This window comes from Carettochelys insculpta, chromosome 4, assembly GCF_033958435.1.
Source record: "Carettochelys insculpta isolate YL-2023 chromosome 4, ASM3395843v1, whole genome shotgun sequence".
Classification (NCBI taxonomy): Eukaryota; Metazoa; Chordata; order Testudines; family Carettochelyidae; genus Carettochelys; species Carettochelys insculpta.
This window is the reverse complement of record NC_134140.1, coordinates 35,499,912-35,515,572: the sequence shown is the minus strand read 5'-3', so window position 1 is coordinate 35,515,572 and position 15,661 is coordinate 35,499,912. Positions and strand designations below refer to the sequence as shown.

Below are 15,661 nucleotides of genomic sequence, written 5' to 3'. Positions count from 1 at the left end.
AGTTTTAAAAAGGAATAAGTGTGACCACTATCACCTGTCATAAACCAGCCTCCATATACCGCCAAGAGAACTACTGCTCTTAAGGGTTCATTAACTCAAACACCAGAAACAGCTACTCACTAACTCCAGCCTCATCATTCTTATTTCTTTATCTGACCTACAACAAGCTTGCTGAGTTGATCTGACTCAAGCATGCGGGTAGCTATCAATTGTACCACACATCCAAAGTTACATAGCAAAATTGCATTCCTTACGTATGTTCACAGATTGCATTGTGTTTACCATACATTGCACCATGTGTTTTGGTACTGGCTTGGTCACTTTGTAGAAACCAATTCCTGCACAGCACACACTGTTCATGTGCAGCTTACTCTCTACCTCATTTTATGTTCCAGGCTTATCTTGTCAATTGTAAATGGTTCCGGATGGTTTTCTTATCTTAGCTAGCACAATCTGTTTAGAGCCTGCTAATCTATTTACCTTGTAATCCTCTCAAACATGAAATGAGGCCTCACCCACATCCAATTACTCATGCCAAGCCAGAAGTTTTGGGCTTTGTATTTTCCTTATAAAGTTTAGTTCCCTGGCAAAACATTCCATACACCTCAGTACCCTGATTATCTGAACCACAATTAACACTAGGTTCCAAGTACAAACAAGGAAGGGGTGGGAGGCAGCTCACCTTCTCCAATAAAAACAAAAAAGCAGTAAAAGGAGCACTTTAAAGTCTAACAAAATAATTTATTAGGTGAGCTTTCGTGGGACAGACCCACTTCTTCAGACCATAGCCAGACCAGAACAGACTAAATATTTAAGGCACAGAGAACCAAAAACAGTAATCAAGTTTGACAAATCAGGAAAAAATTATCAAGGTGAGTAAATCAGGGGGGGGGGGCGCGGGGGAGTGGTGTCAAGAATTAGATTAAGCCAAGTATGCAAAAGAGCCTCTATAGTGTCCCAGAAAATTCACATCCCGATTCAAACCACGTGTTAATGGGTCAAATTTGAATATGAAAGAGAGTTCATCAGTCTCTCTTTCCAAAGCAGAGTGAAAATTCTTCTTCAATAAGACGCAAACTCTTAAGTCATTAACATTATGGTTCACTCCATTAAAATGTAAACTAACTAGTTTGTGGATCAGGAGTGCTACTTTTACTGCTTTTTTGTTTTGATAGTATATAGACTAGCACGGCTTTCTCTCTGTTACTTCTCCAATAAAGTCCATCAGAGTGTAATTTCACATTACAACAAGTTTGCTCTGTTTTTAAAGCATCCTTCTGTAATTTTAACTTGGTTTTTATTTTAATTACATTATAAAAAGGGTACAACAGATAAAAATATTTCTATTTAACACCACAAGAAGTTTAGGTGTGAGAGAGGACACAGAACAATTAAAACAATGCTTCCTGGTTCTATACCAGAAATGGATCTCTTTAGCAATCACGCAACACTTGTTACCCCTAGTACAGGCAGTGTATACTTTACTGGCATGTCAACCATACTGTGCACTTTGGAGACTGTTCCCCAGAGAAGGGGTGGGCAATATTTTTTGATGGGGGACTGCTCCAGAAGTTTGGAACGTGAACAAACATCTGCACTCTTCCATGATATTAATGGAGGAGGTACAGCGTCTGGGATGGAAGTTGGGTGCAGAAGGAAGCTTGGGCAAGTTACTGGGGTATGGGGAAAGGGAAGTGGGGTCTGGCAGGTTGTTAGGGTGCAGGAAGCAGCTGTGACCTGGGGCAGGGGTTTGGGCTGTGACCTCGGCCAGAATTGGGGGGTAGGAAGAAAAAACAGAAGGTTTGATTTATGTGGGGTGGGAGGCAGAGGACTTGAGGGGAGAAAAGGGCTGGGTGCCAGAGGAAGGCTCTAGCTGGGAGACTCTGGACCAGCAGTCTAGAAGTTTTCTAAGGCAGGCTCTCTGCCTGCCTGGCTATAGCAGGCACCATGTGCTCTCTGAACGGCCACAAGCGTGATGGGCTGGGCAGGCTGCCTGTGCTTCAAAACAGGAATCCCTCACTGACTAGAAACCAGTCAACGTGAATGTGCTGGGGGGCAACACATGAACCATCTCCCATTCCTGGGCTCACAACTACTTTAACAGAAACCAGACCCTGCAGCTGCTTTTCTGAGCAGCATGCGGGGCAGGCAGAGAGCCTGTCTGAGGCACCCGGCTGCATTCGGGGGCCAGACCTGGCAGCTTGGCAAGCCGCAGAGTGAACCCACATGCTGGCATGTCTGTAAGACATTATACATGCTCATGTGACTCTCACAGGCAAACAGTGGTACAAGTCTGGGGCTTTCCAGACCTTGCACTGTCTTGCAACAGGATGAAAGGAGGGTAAACAAACTTCTTCAATGCCACATGGTTGCAGTGGTTTCACATAGAACTTCATTTCATGGTTAACTTCACTGGATCCCTATTAATTTCTTGCACTGACAATTATTGTCACTCTTCCTGTACTAAATTTTTAACTTGGCTGTGGTTATGACAGAGGGCAAGTTTTCTTGGTCCATTACACATAGCTGTTTTTACTTTAAGAGTGCCCACATTGGCTCTTGACATTGTCCTGCAAAGGATTCTGCAATCCAGGCCCTTTGGTCTTTGTCTTTACTTCTCCCTTGTCTCATTCAGGGTTTGCACCACTTGCTCTCTCTCTCTAAACTTTCTTGTAACGTGTCTATCAAGCTCATGTCAGTCTTGTTCAGCATTTCAAAAAACTTTTTCTCCTCGATCTTTCTCCACCAATCCTTGTCCCATGGCTATTGGCTCTCCTAGGCTGTATATTCCCCCATTTGGTCCTCTCACATGACTAAGCCATCTCAATAGCTATTTCCTCAACTCCTTCATGATGGGGATTACCTCAGTCAGAGCTGACACCATTTCATTGTGTAGGCCATCAGGTAATCTGCTGACCCAATGAGTAGCGTTAAGGAAAAATTTCCAAGATTGCATGCAGCATGCGCACAGCTATCGGAATGGACACAAGGAATTGCTCAAAGAATTGAGATTCAACTATGAATCTACTTCGATACTGATGGGGCATTTTTTTTTGAACAAAGTTTCTTCGGCAGCCAAGAAAAGGAAAATTAAACATGCAAAACATAGCAAACCCATAGTAACAGAGAGATAGCCATGCTAGTCTATATACTATCAAAACAAAAAAGCAGTCCAGTAGCATTTTAAAGACTAACAAAATAATTTATTAGTTGATGAGCTTTCATGAGACAGACCCACTGAAGAAGTAGGTCTGTCCCATGAAAGCTCATCACCTAATAAATTATTTTGTTAGTCTTTAAAATGCTACTGGACTGCTTTTTTGTTTTGATAGCAAATCCACGTGTCTCTTATCAATTGTACCCCTCCTTCATAAACAGCAGTACACAATATGCAGTTTAAGATGCAAAACTTATTGCACTCTGGAACCGTCTATTATCTCCTTAAACATCAGCCCCTCCTTCAAGTTTCTTTTCACAGCCCTTACCTTTAAAGACACAGAGTAAAAAAAGACACGAATTGGCTACCAAATTTAACCAGGAAAAAAAAAGTTAAATTTGATACATCTCTAGAGCACAGACAGGAAGTACACATCAGCCTCTCCAAATAACTGAACACTCATATTATCCTCTCCCATATCCTTTCTTTCTCCTACCTCCCCCATTCAATCTCCCCAGCTCTCATTTTAACTTGCCTCCAGAAAGCTTACTTTTTCCACATTTCTAAAGCACCATCCACTTTCATGTTACTACACTAGTCTTCACTCCCCAAATGTGGGAAGAACCACATATCCCTATTATTTTATAATCAGCAAAATTCAGTGCAATTCTTTGGTAACACGATGCCATACAGTGAAAGAGGATTCTAAAACACGCAGTTATTCAGATAGGAGTTCAAAATACTGAATATCTATCAAATATTAGAGAGGTATTAGAAATTTCAGAGACTTTGAGACTAGAAAGGATGATCAGACAAAGTAACCATGTATCTCCTGCCAGGGCTGTCCCTGCAGGGAAACAGGAGCAAATCAGCCCCTACCAGGCTGGAGATCCTGCTCTACAGAAGAGCCCCAGGAAGCAGAGTGGTATCTGGGAGTCTTACACCCCTTGTTCCCATGCCGTGTCTTCCAGGACTGACTGTGCTGGCTAATAAGAGCCCTCATGGCCCTCTTCCCACCCGCTGCCTCAAATCACAGGATCTGCAGCAGTCACCCTGATTTGCTGTACTAAAGGAGAAGCTCTACCTCCTGCATAAGTGGCCACAGACATCAGCCAGTTTCCCACATTTAACCCATCTCTTCTGGAATCACATCTTAAGTCTAGATTGGATGACTAAATGATGGAGAATTTATTACATCCCTTAGCAATCTGCTCCAGTGATTTGATTACTGCCACAATTAAAAACCCTGCACCTACTTCCCAGTATGAACTTTGAAGATTTCAAATTCCAGACTCTATATTTTGTGTTTTGCCTCTACTTGCTGGATTAAAGAGCACTTTAGTATGAGGCAGCATATCTACGGGTAGATAATGGTGACTTCCCTTTGTGTCTCCTCCCTCCCCCAGACACAAAGATTTGATCTTTTTTTCTTATTACAAATTCTAGGGTTAAATTTTCAATCCCTGACAAATCAGGTTTATATTAACAAAAAAAATTTTTGGCAATATAATGGTGTAACAGTAATCAAATCTTCTCTCACTACATTAAGGCGAAAGCAGTCATCTGAATACAAGCATATTTTCTACAGTGCTATTGCACAAGAGCAACAAGGTGCACACAAAGAAAAGCAAACAACTACAGCAGAAAGTGTGAAAGCACATGATAAAAAGCAATACATAGTTTACCAACAGAACCTGGAGCCCCAGAATCCTTACTTGAAGTATTGGGTTGTGGTTTTCTTATTTTTATAGACAGGGCTGTTTCTGCAATTTAGGAAGAAACTATAGTACTAACAATCTTTCTACATTAAACCCTTGCCTTTTAAAAACAGAATCATTCAAACCCTACTTGTTTTAAGTGACAATGTTTTCTTGGAGAAAAACTGAATTTGTTAATTTCTGTGATTAAGGCTACATCTACACTTACCAAAAACTTCAAAAAATGACCATGCTAATGGCCAAATTGAAGAATACTCATGAATATTCAGAGCCTCATTAGCATGATGCTGGTGCAGTTTGCTCACCCGCGGCTTGCCTACATGGGGTTCCTTTTTGAAAGGACCCTGCCAACTGATAGGAATAAGGGGATTTGGATGTTGGCAGGGTGCTTTCGTAGGCAAGCAAACCACGGCACTTTCGAAATGCTGCGGCTGGCGGCACGCTAATGAGGCACTGAATAGTCATTTCAGCACCTCATTAATATTCTTCGATTTGGTCATTAGCATGGCCATTTCGAAGTTTTTGCAACTGTAGACATGGCCTTCGTGTAGCATATGAAATGACGGAAAATTAATGTTCAGTATTAAATTTCCCACTTCCTAATAAAAAAAGGTACTGTATGTCATAACAAAATAAGACACTTATTGCCCTTTGAGGAGGCATTTTTATAAGCAGAAGCCATGCAGCACGAAGCAGAATGTCATCTGTCGTTCTGCTGTTTAAGTCAAATCCCTTGTGCACAGCCTGGCAGCTGGCAACCAAATACAGTTCTCACACTGAGGTTCTACAAACATTAATACATCTACTTCCTCACAACAGGAAGTGTTAAAGAAAAAAAAGCTATGATGTCTACACAGTGTGTATAAGACTGTGACATTCTTTATCCAATTTCAATGGTGTCAAATGATAAACTAAAATTTAAAAACCATAAACATTTCTACAAATTAAGCTGGGAGCGATTTAGCAGATTTTACAGCACCTTACTGGCATAAACAGATCTACTGATCTATAGGTTATTTTATCTACTTTGTTACATTTTTAGTTAAACCTCCTTGTACATATTATTTTACAAAGAGCTTTTTCCCAGTTTTCTGCCACGTTAACATCTCTCAGAAAAAACTGGTTGTACTAGTAAATATTTGCACAGGTGTATTTTATCCAGTCTAATGTTCACGCACACACAAAAATGGCAGAACATAATGGCTTATTTTTAACCCTTCGCATAGTTACAAGTAATAGACTACTCAAAGAAAAAAAATGCATTTTCAGCTTGTTCTGTGTAGGTGACAGTATTTGGTTTATACCAAGTTCCACTTTGGTGCAGGGCATTTCACTTCCCCATTCTGTGTCTGTCATAACCATCATGCACTGCTCTTTATCATGAAGGATTCTGGGGAGACCCTGTGTATTTTCTCCTCCAGTTGCTCCAACAGCAGATATAGTAGTGCAGCTGCTGTGGTTTGGTTTGACATTTCTGTGGAAAAGTCTTTGAAACTGTGAATCTTGGAACAATGAAAATTCCCCATTAGTTGCCAGGATAGTTCACTTGATTATTTATAATACACAAGGTTCTGCCACTTTCCCATCAATCAATATTTCTGCATTTTCTTTGTTATTCTGCAGTTTTAATTGATCGCAAGCACATGTGGAAGTCAAGAATTAATCCAACCCTCTGTGAAATCGAAGTCTCAGCTTCACATATTAAACATTCTGCCTATTGCTTTCACACTCACATGAATCAAAAGACGTTTCAAAAAATGAAATTTTAAATTGAATCCTTTTAAACTTACATGTCATGTGCAATTATGTCCTCGGGAGGTAAGGCAAGGAATATATGATTGCCAGTGAAAACAACAAAGTAGAATGACTTTTTTTGTAATGCAGATGTTTACACTAGCTCTGATCTATAGACTACTGGGGCTATTGTCCACAGATCACAATCTTACACTTTATAGACATCATAAGACTGCCACAATATATTCTAGCAAATACTGTTCTTTGTTTGGGTTCTAACACCCCAGATAAAATTAAGGGGTGAAAGCAGCGCAGAGGCAGATCTCCTACTCCTACAACGGTACATCACTTCTGTTCTGATGTCACACTCGCAGGCCCTTGCAGCCTTAAAGAAATGGACCAAATGGTGAATAAGCATTATGACCAACTATTCAGCTCAATGTGGAAGAGGAAAAAAGGTGAAGATGAAAGGAGACCCTGGACTGGAGACTGCTTATGCCCCTGCACAACGCCAGCAGAGAAGTAGAGAGAGAAATGGGTAAACAGCAGCTTAGGAAGGAGACAGATCCATTTGGTCCATTATGACCAGGCCTTTGTAGCATGCCATGAAAAAAAGCAGCAGGTAGTTTCCTCCCACCCACACACAAACAAGGAAAGAGACACACATTGGGAATTTGGCACTAAGAAGAAATGTGAAATGTTCTCAGACCCTTCTATACAAGGAGTAAAACAACATTCTACAGGATGAAGAATTGGAACTGCCATCAGATGAGCAAGAGAGAGTACAATTCTTTACTTTCTGGGATTTACTCCATGAGAAAACAAGTGGGGTAAACAGGGAAAAAAAATACTTGTGTGTCCTTTGTAAGTTGTATGTGTCAACAACAACTTCGAAAAATCTTATTTTTGCCATTTTGGGGCTCAGTCAACTAACACTGACTTCACAACAAGCAGGACTGAGACTGTTTGCTTAACATTGATTTTCCCCACCCTTTCTCATGCCTTACCTAATATAGACGTGTCTGTTCCTTTTTACCTCCTTTATAATGTGTCAATATTAATGATGAAGCCTCGCTCGATAGGTCATTTTAAAATCACATCACAGAGAACTTTTACTTCAAAGTCATTATTTCCTGTCTATTTTAAACAGACACAAAAATAACTCAAGCGGAAAGAACTGAGGCCTCCACTTACCTCATCACTTTCATTTACTTCAATACCCCCATCTTTATCGTCATCCATTTGCTTGTGGATTGTGCGGAGAGCTTCCAGACTGAATCGATCCTCCTCAGTAAAGCAGGGCGGACTCAATGAGCTGCAGGGATCTGAAGGACAAGAAATAAATATTGGTTTAGCATTGTGAAACATCAATTCCCAATGAAAAAAGCAGCTCTCCTCTTGGGGGAAGCACAGCATGAGTGACTCCACCAATCTTCAATGTTTGACAGACACCTTTATAAATTTGAATACAGCAATTCTCTGCAGCTTGACTGGACACCTGTTATCACAGCTACTCAGTTTTGGGGGCTTCTTGAGCAATATTTCTTCCAGAAAAAACAAAAGCAGTTAAATGAGTGAGCTCCTGTAGAGGGGAGAGGGAAAAAGAGGAGGGGCATCTCTCTGGGGAAAACGGGTGGCTCATTTCTCCTCCTGCAATACTGATTTCTTCCTTACAGATGCTCACCACTTTTTCCTCCTCTCCCCAACAGCCAGTGGAGCCATTGCCTCCTCTTCCTCACCTAAATTTTCCTGCCAGCCAGCACGTCAGTAAGGAGAAAGGAGAACAAGGATGAGAAGCAAATAAGATTAATTCTGCAATTATGGCCTCACATCAGGCCCCGTTTACAAAAGAAGGAAGCTGCTCAACATCCACAGCACCACTGGATGTGAGTTATTCTAGAAGAGGTGCAAGGACAGAAAACCAAACCTGGGCAACTCAGGCAGAAAACAAGTCATAGCCCATGCACAATACTTGGTGGCCCTAAGAAGCTGTTTCGGAAACGGGAACTTTCTGTGTAGGGAAAATTCCATTTTATAAATCACCCATTTTATTGTGTTTTTTTCCTCCTGTCACTGCTTCCTTTACAAATATCTGTACCATCTGCTAGTTCCATACATTTAAATGCAGTCATCACTGCATTATCTAGCCACCAAAACTTATAGGAGAGAAAGCACATCCTTGTGGAAAACTCCACTTGAGCAAATACACAAGTAAAACAACATCCTCCAAAAATATAATGAACTGCTACACTGAGTTGAAGGCCACTGTGTACAGAACAGTTAGGCACTGATTTCTTATACCAATAAGTGAGAGATATTGATCCAAACTGAAGCAGCATGTGAACATTTGCCACGGATGGGTTGTTAAAGAACTACAAAAGTTTTCACACAACTACCATGCTCATTTCCTTGAGTGTCAGAAATGATACATAAACTCCATTCCTGCTACACTCATAGGTGACAACAGCCCAGAATGGGAAAGTGTTAACTGGTTTTGGCACATCCAAATTGACCTCTTAGTAAATTACAAAAGCCTCTGTTTCCAAGCTCTATGGCACATCATGTACTTAGGATTGAAAAATTCAACTTAACAGCACTGCAACTAAGGAAGCACCTTCCTCTGTAGGTCAGGTATTTTCAAACTGTCCTGCTTCCCCACTAATAACCCTGCACTTCCATTCTGCAATTCCAGATCAGACAAGGAGTGAGACTACACACACAACTTATCGAATTTCTAACAGTGATAGTAAATGAAGAGGATCCATGGAAGTTGAAGTAAAATTCAATACTAGATGCATTAAACTAGGCCGTGACTATACACAGGACTGCTGAGCATAAGTTATAAACAATGAGAACACCACAACTCTAAATAATAGGCCAATACAATTCCCCCACACAATATTCAGATTGTCAATGCAACTACAAAGTACTTTTACAGCAAATGAAAAGCTGGTCAGAATAACCTTCTCCTTCAAAAAAAACACCTCATATTTTATTTGGCAGCTTTTGTCTCACTGAGAAGGTTTATTTTACACTACAATTGACAGCCTTGAAATCTTTGCCCTATAGTGTTCTAACAATGACATTTATGGAATATAAAAAGGTTACACAGAGTACTAAATGTAATAACCTGCTTTCATAAACCACATGGAAAGTTTTTTGTTACAAATAGTAAAGGAAAGAGTTTTCCATTCTTGCTTCCATCTCCCACCTCTTCCCTTCCAAAGACAAGCAATTTACTATTCTACAGTGTCACTTCAGCAGCCAAACGACGTATAAAATACAACTTTTTTGCACACTCCTACAAAGATACCTTGACTTCTCTCACCTACCTCACATAAAACTGAAATCTAATAAATCTAGTAATAATCATTTCCACACTACCATATTACATCTACTTGGTGTCTCTTCATCTAAATGACAGTAAAAAAAGAAAACTGCGTGCATGAGAAAATCAGAACAGGTAAAGAGGCTCAGCAGTGCAGAGTATGTTTGAGTGACAGATCTATATTTAATTACACCTGTTAATCTACTTTTACATGTAGAAATAAACCAATCTCGGACTAATATTGGTCATTTATCAGTTTGCACTCAAAGCATTTTAACTTTTTCTTAAATAGATCCAAAAAAATCCCTAAAACTTATCTTTTAATACTAGAAAGCTTTACTCTGATCACGAAGTTTTCTTTACTCAGGTTGATAAATTCCTTAATATATCTGAGCATGTAATGAGTGCAAATATGCCTCTTCATATATTTGCCTAAAAATGTACTTTAAGAGACATCACAGCTTATATTTAAGCAGATGACTTGTGCTTAACAAGTCCTGAGCTTGCACTGGGAAAACACTTGATACCTCCCTCTGATTAAAGAACAGATCAAGTTCCTGTTTGTTTTTGAGAGCAAGCAACATGAAGGCAAACTATGACTTGGTATAAATGAAAAGACCTGTAATATCCTGAACAAAACCAGTCTGATCTCAATGCTTATTTTCACACAATTAAATTAGAAGTACCATTCCCTGACAGCATATTTCAGCTCACATTAGACACACACCACTCACCTAACCACTATCCTGGACACAGATAAAAGAATTAGAAGAATTTTTCAGATTTGGTTCAGACCTTGTCAAGCCATTTCATTTGGAAAAACTATGTGAGTGAGTACGGCTTTGAAAAACTTCAATAAGCACATAGATAAGCTCTACTTTGGTGCTTGTTTGAAAGGCAGAAATGTAACTCAAATTAATATCAAAGTGACTTGTTGCTACGAACTTTTCAAACTTCTAAAAATATGTATTTTTATCCACATTTATCTTCAAGTATGGAGAAACCTTACAAAACATTGTAGATTGCAGTTAAGGTGCTGGAAAGCTTCTTTGGTTTTAATCCTTTCATGTCGTCATCCAGAGTGTCAAAGGTGGAACTGTCTGAGCTCTGAAAACATCCATTGTGCTCTTCACATCTTCACTTAAGCCCAACAACTATACTAATGGGAAAAATTAAAGGAATGGTGTTAAATATTTTTGGTCAGTGATTTTCAACCTACGGTCCTGGAACTGAGAGTCCACAGATTGCATACAAGATTTCAAAGCGGTCTGCACTATTTTTTAGGGGGGACTGCAAATGAAAAAGGTTGAAACCCTCTGTTTTATGTAATAAACTACAGTCAATTAGAAGCTGAGTTTTCAATTAATATTTGCCATTTGCTTTCTGAGATTTGCCCGTGAAAATCTAAGTAAACCTGTAGTAAAGCTCACATGAAGCAATGTGGACAGCATACATATAAATCTGCTTCAAGTTTTCTTAGAGCTTAGGAGTTAGCTAGGTGGAGCAATTCTAAAAGGAACCATATGACCCTTACCAGTGCAAATTTATCAGTGAAAGATTAAACTTCAAATTACTGCAATTTATGGCTCCGTCAGTCAACATACTTGGCAGAAGCCTTTTGAAATGAGCCCTCCACCTGCCACAAGCCATGTAACTATGCCTTCTATCTCTGGACCATTAGGATATGTACCATACAGCTCACTTCCTATCACAGGGACTTCTTCAGGCATGTGGGACCCTAACTGGCCATTCTCACAGCACTAGGTCTAGCAATAAATTAGAGGTGTTAATCTAGTATTTGGATTTGTTTCAAGAAGAGGAAGGCAGACTTGTGCACGCTGAACTGATTTTAATCTTTAAAATAATTTGAGGCAGCTCTTACTTTTCCAAACATGATTTTCTTTAAGAATTAAAGCTAAAGTGAAAATAGGCAGGTAAACATCAGTTTCCATAAGAATCTCCCTCTGTCTCTCTGCATTCTTCTTTCCTAAAAGGAAAAACTGAAAACCGAGCTTCTGAAGTCACAGTTTCAGCGCAGCCTGAAAATCAAGACGACTCATAAGACTAGCAATAAAAGGTGTAAAGTATTTTCTGACATTTTATCATCCTGCACTTAAAACACACAACCAAGTTCTCTCTAAGCCGGGGTGAGCAAAGTGGGGGGCAGACCGCTGGGGGGGCATGAAATTTCATAAGGGGGTGCAGCACAATCAGCTAATGGCTCTCAGGCTTATCTTTCTAATTTAAAAAGTTTAAATGCATTTTACTGATTGTGTATTCACATTTACATACTGATTAATAAAGCTTTCACATGCTACACACTTATTTCCCTACACATGGCAAAAGGGTTTTGTTTTTTTTTTCATATGAACGTAATCAATTTCTGCCGGTTTGGATTACATTAGACAGTGGTGGGCAGGGGTGGTGCATGCTAATTGCAGGGATGAAAGGTGAGCCCCAATGTAAAAATTTGCTCAACCCTGCTCTAAACGCCACAGCTGCCTAACAAGCCCCAAGCAGGGGCTCAGGGTGACCCCACAAAGTGCTGCCTCTACCTGCTGGCCCCACCACAGAGCTGCCAACAGAGGGGATTTAAAATAAACAACAACACAGAAGTATGCTGGGTATTCTTCCCAGTGAAAAGTGATACATTTGGATCTGAGGGCAGAATCCTGTAATAAAACAACCAGGTTCTAGAAAAAATTCAGCGTGGTGTAATTTAGAGGGCGCTATGATGGAGAAGTGGGATTTCTCTGCTTCTTCCACAGCCAAGCTATGAAGTCACAAGAATCCCTGAGCTCCAAGCCTGTGTGCATTTTCATACGATTTTTTGCTGCTGGAATTGCCATTTCTTTCTGCGTCAGCTCTGTAGATTGCACCTTAAATGCTATAATAATCACTGCCTAATAGTGCCATACAATCCTATACCACACACTTTCTAGCAATTAAGAGACACTTTTAAAAGATGATGCATCAACTGAACAGAAAAATGCTACAGCAGCGAGTCTGAAGACAAAAGATACAAAATGAAAAACCAAGACATGCTGGCACAACACTGGTTATTTGATATCACTGAAGAAAGCTAAGCTCCTTTGATTTTAAAGACCTATCATGTGGTACCTGAAACAGTTATTCAAAGTGGCAATTCAACAAAAACATGTTCTCATGCCCTTCACCTCAACTTCTCATACGATAAAGAGTGTGACATTAAAATCTTAATCAAATGTTTCAAGAAAAACTATCATAGAAACTTCACTCCCTATTTCAGTTAAATACTGCCAAAAGCAACCATTCCTACAACTATTTATTAAAGATCCCATATGGCAAGTCGGCTGCACAGAACAGAATTATCATTTGTGACAAGTGACAAATGAGAAAATCTGTAACGCAGCAATATGTCATAATTTAAAAACGAAAGCAACCAGCCAGACAAGTTTATCAAGAAAAAGAGTACAAATAATTACATAAATAAATCTGTTTCTTGATCAAAATATAGTAAGAACTAAGTCTTTATAGGATTCCCCCAAATTAGTTATGTTTGACGGGACAAACGCAAAAGGCTAAATTCAAGACCTTCAAAAGGAGAACAGGAAGAAGAAAAGCAAAAACTCAGAATCACTAAAATTAATTACTGGTCACATACTAAGGATTTGTCTACATGGGAAGTTAGTGCACAGTAAGCTAGAATGTGAATATAAACTGCCCTGGTTATTTGGCAATAACAGCTAGAGTAACTATAGTAACTAATAACTAGAATAACTACGTTGACAAGCCTGAGTTGGGAGGGGGAGCACCACTCTGAGTGAGAAAAGGGGAAACAGAAGCACTGTTTCTCCAAACCCAGAGAGGAGGAAGTAATTTTCTCCCTGCTTTTGTGGTCTCCCACCTTATCTGAGCTGTTGACTATACTCACGGAACACACAATTTCCACTTTCCTCCCCCTGGTAAAGGGAATATGCTTACAGCACTCAAGTCTGATGCTCCCATTTAATGTGTCCATCTATCATAAATGACTGATAAGATGAGTATAGGAAGATTAAATTTTTTAATTCATCCACAAGTGGTCAGATTCCCCTGGCAATTTTGAGTCCACCTAAACTAGCTGAAAATTAGCACGAAGAATTTCTTTTTAAATCCATATTTTTATTGACCATAACAGACTGTACTAGATTACAAAGGCTTCAAATGTGTAAATTCTATATTTACCCAGAAACCATTGCAGTTTTTACAAATGACAGCTCTCATATAGGTTTTTTTTTTTAAAAAAAGATGGTAATTAACCATTACACGTTATGAAGTTATCCTAAACTAAATCGCTCAGATTTCACAGTCTTGTGAAAGTCTTGATTTTAACCAGTCAATAAATTAATAAATAGGGTGAGTCAGATATACGTGTGTCTTAATTTCTGCCATTAGAATTTCTACATTTAATTTGTTTGGAAAAAAAACTGACAAAAAGAAAAAAAGTCACCTTTTTCATAATGACTTTAAATATAGATACAAATAGAAAGGAAAGCAACAAGCAAACTTAGCTCACATCTTCTCTTACAGATGGTTCCGATCTCTGCTTAAGGCCACAGACATGGACTGACAGCTAAGTCTGACCCTGTGCCATTTAAAGAAACACCACAACTCTGACTTACTTCTTCAGGAGAAACAGCTAAATGAACTTTTCTTGACTTTCTATGGAGCTGCGACTTACTGCAGGGCACAGAGTCAACTGTCCTTTTCATACTCCTATCATTCAAACAGACTGGATTTTTCTCACTTTTTTAAAAGAGAACGCTCACTTGAGGCTAAGAGCAAGCATAGGCAATGTTCATCTGAAAACACATATTTTGAGAATCTGACTAAAACAGTGTGTATGCAAGAAGAGTTCACATATCCAGTCAGAAGTTAATTCTACAATACTATTAAAACTAACAAACCAAAGCCTTAAGAAAAACCAAGAAATTTTTCACTAACACTGACATAAATTCTCAAGCCCATTCACTTTGCTAACGGAGCTGCAATATTCCAAAGAAATCTTTTAACTCATTTCATACACTGCAAAAAAGGCGTTTCTGTAACGGCAGGATACATGGTTTTGAATTCACTATGGTGTTCTTTGTGAGCCACATGTCATCAACTAAGCTGCTTAAGTGAATTACAGCCTTGTATTCACTCCAAGGATCCATGACCCTGTGTCATTCTCCTACTATTATCCCTTCATAAAACTGATTGCTAATGAAAGTGTGTTAGAGAGGAATGGGTGAAGCATATCCAAGGAAATATTTACATAGTATCCTCAAGTTTTTTTTTTTTTTTAAAATCTGATTGTTATCCCTCTACTATTCAATAATTACTTGTTCCCTTGCCACCCTGTGGAATGAAAGATGATCTGGGACATGCAAGCCTCAAACTGTTCTATGGCACACACAAACATAACAGTCATGAAAAAAAGAAGGTGTGGTATTTTAAACACCATTAAGCTTAAATTGGCCAGGAAATCACAAGTGATTTATAGGTGACTGCCGGATGTTTGAAAATACATCCCAGGGATTTTCCAAGCAAGCTGCCTCAGAACTACAATTGTGTTTTGGCATACAACATATCAGTTTCCTGCTCAGAAATGTGTATGGTTTGGCACTGGTGAAATGCAAAGCACGTATGATCTGGAGATCTGACCTCTAGCCTCACTGAGCAGCCCATATTAAAATCCTGTCACATGTGGACAATCCCAAC

The 15,661-nt window shown here is 39.4% G+C and overlaps 1 protein-coding gene across 3 annotated transcripts in view; it reads right to left on the bottom strand.

The window, feature by feature from the left end:
* STIM2 (stromal interaction molecule 2) overlaps positions 1-15,661 on the bottom strand; it is a 114,433-nt gene that overhangs the window by 55,145 nt on the left and 43,627 nt on the right. For all 3 annotated transcript variants that reach the window (XR_012645241.1, XM_074991778.1, XM_074991779.1), the window contains exon 2: positions 7,804-7,934. Coding sequence is in view for 2 of the 3 variants with exons in the window: in XM_074991778.1 (XP_074847879.1) it covers positions 7,804-7,934 (131 nt within the window). In the remaining variant the exon portion in view is untranslated. The remainder of the gene's footprint in view (positions 1-7,803; positions 7,935-15,661) is intronic.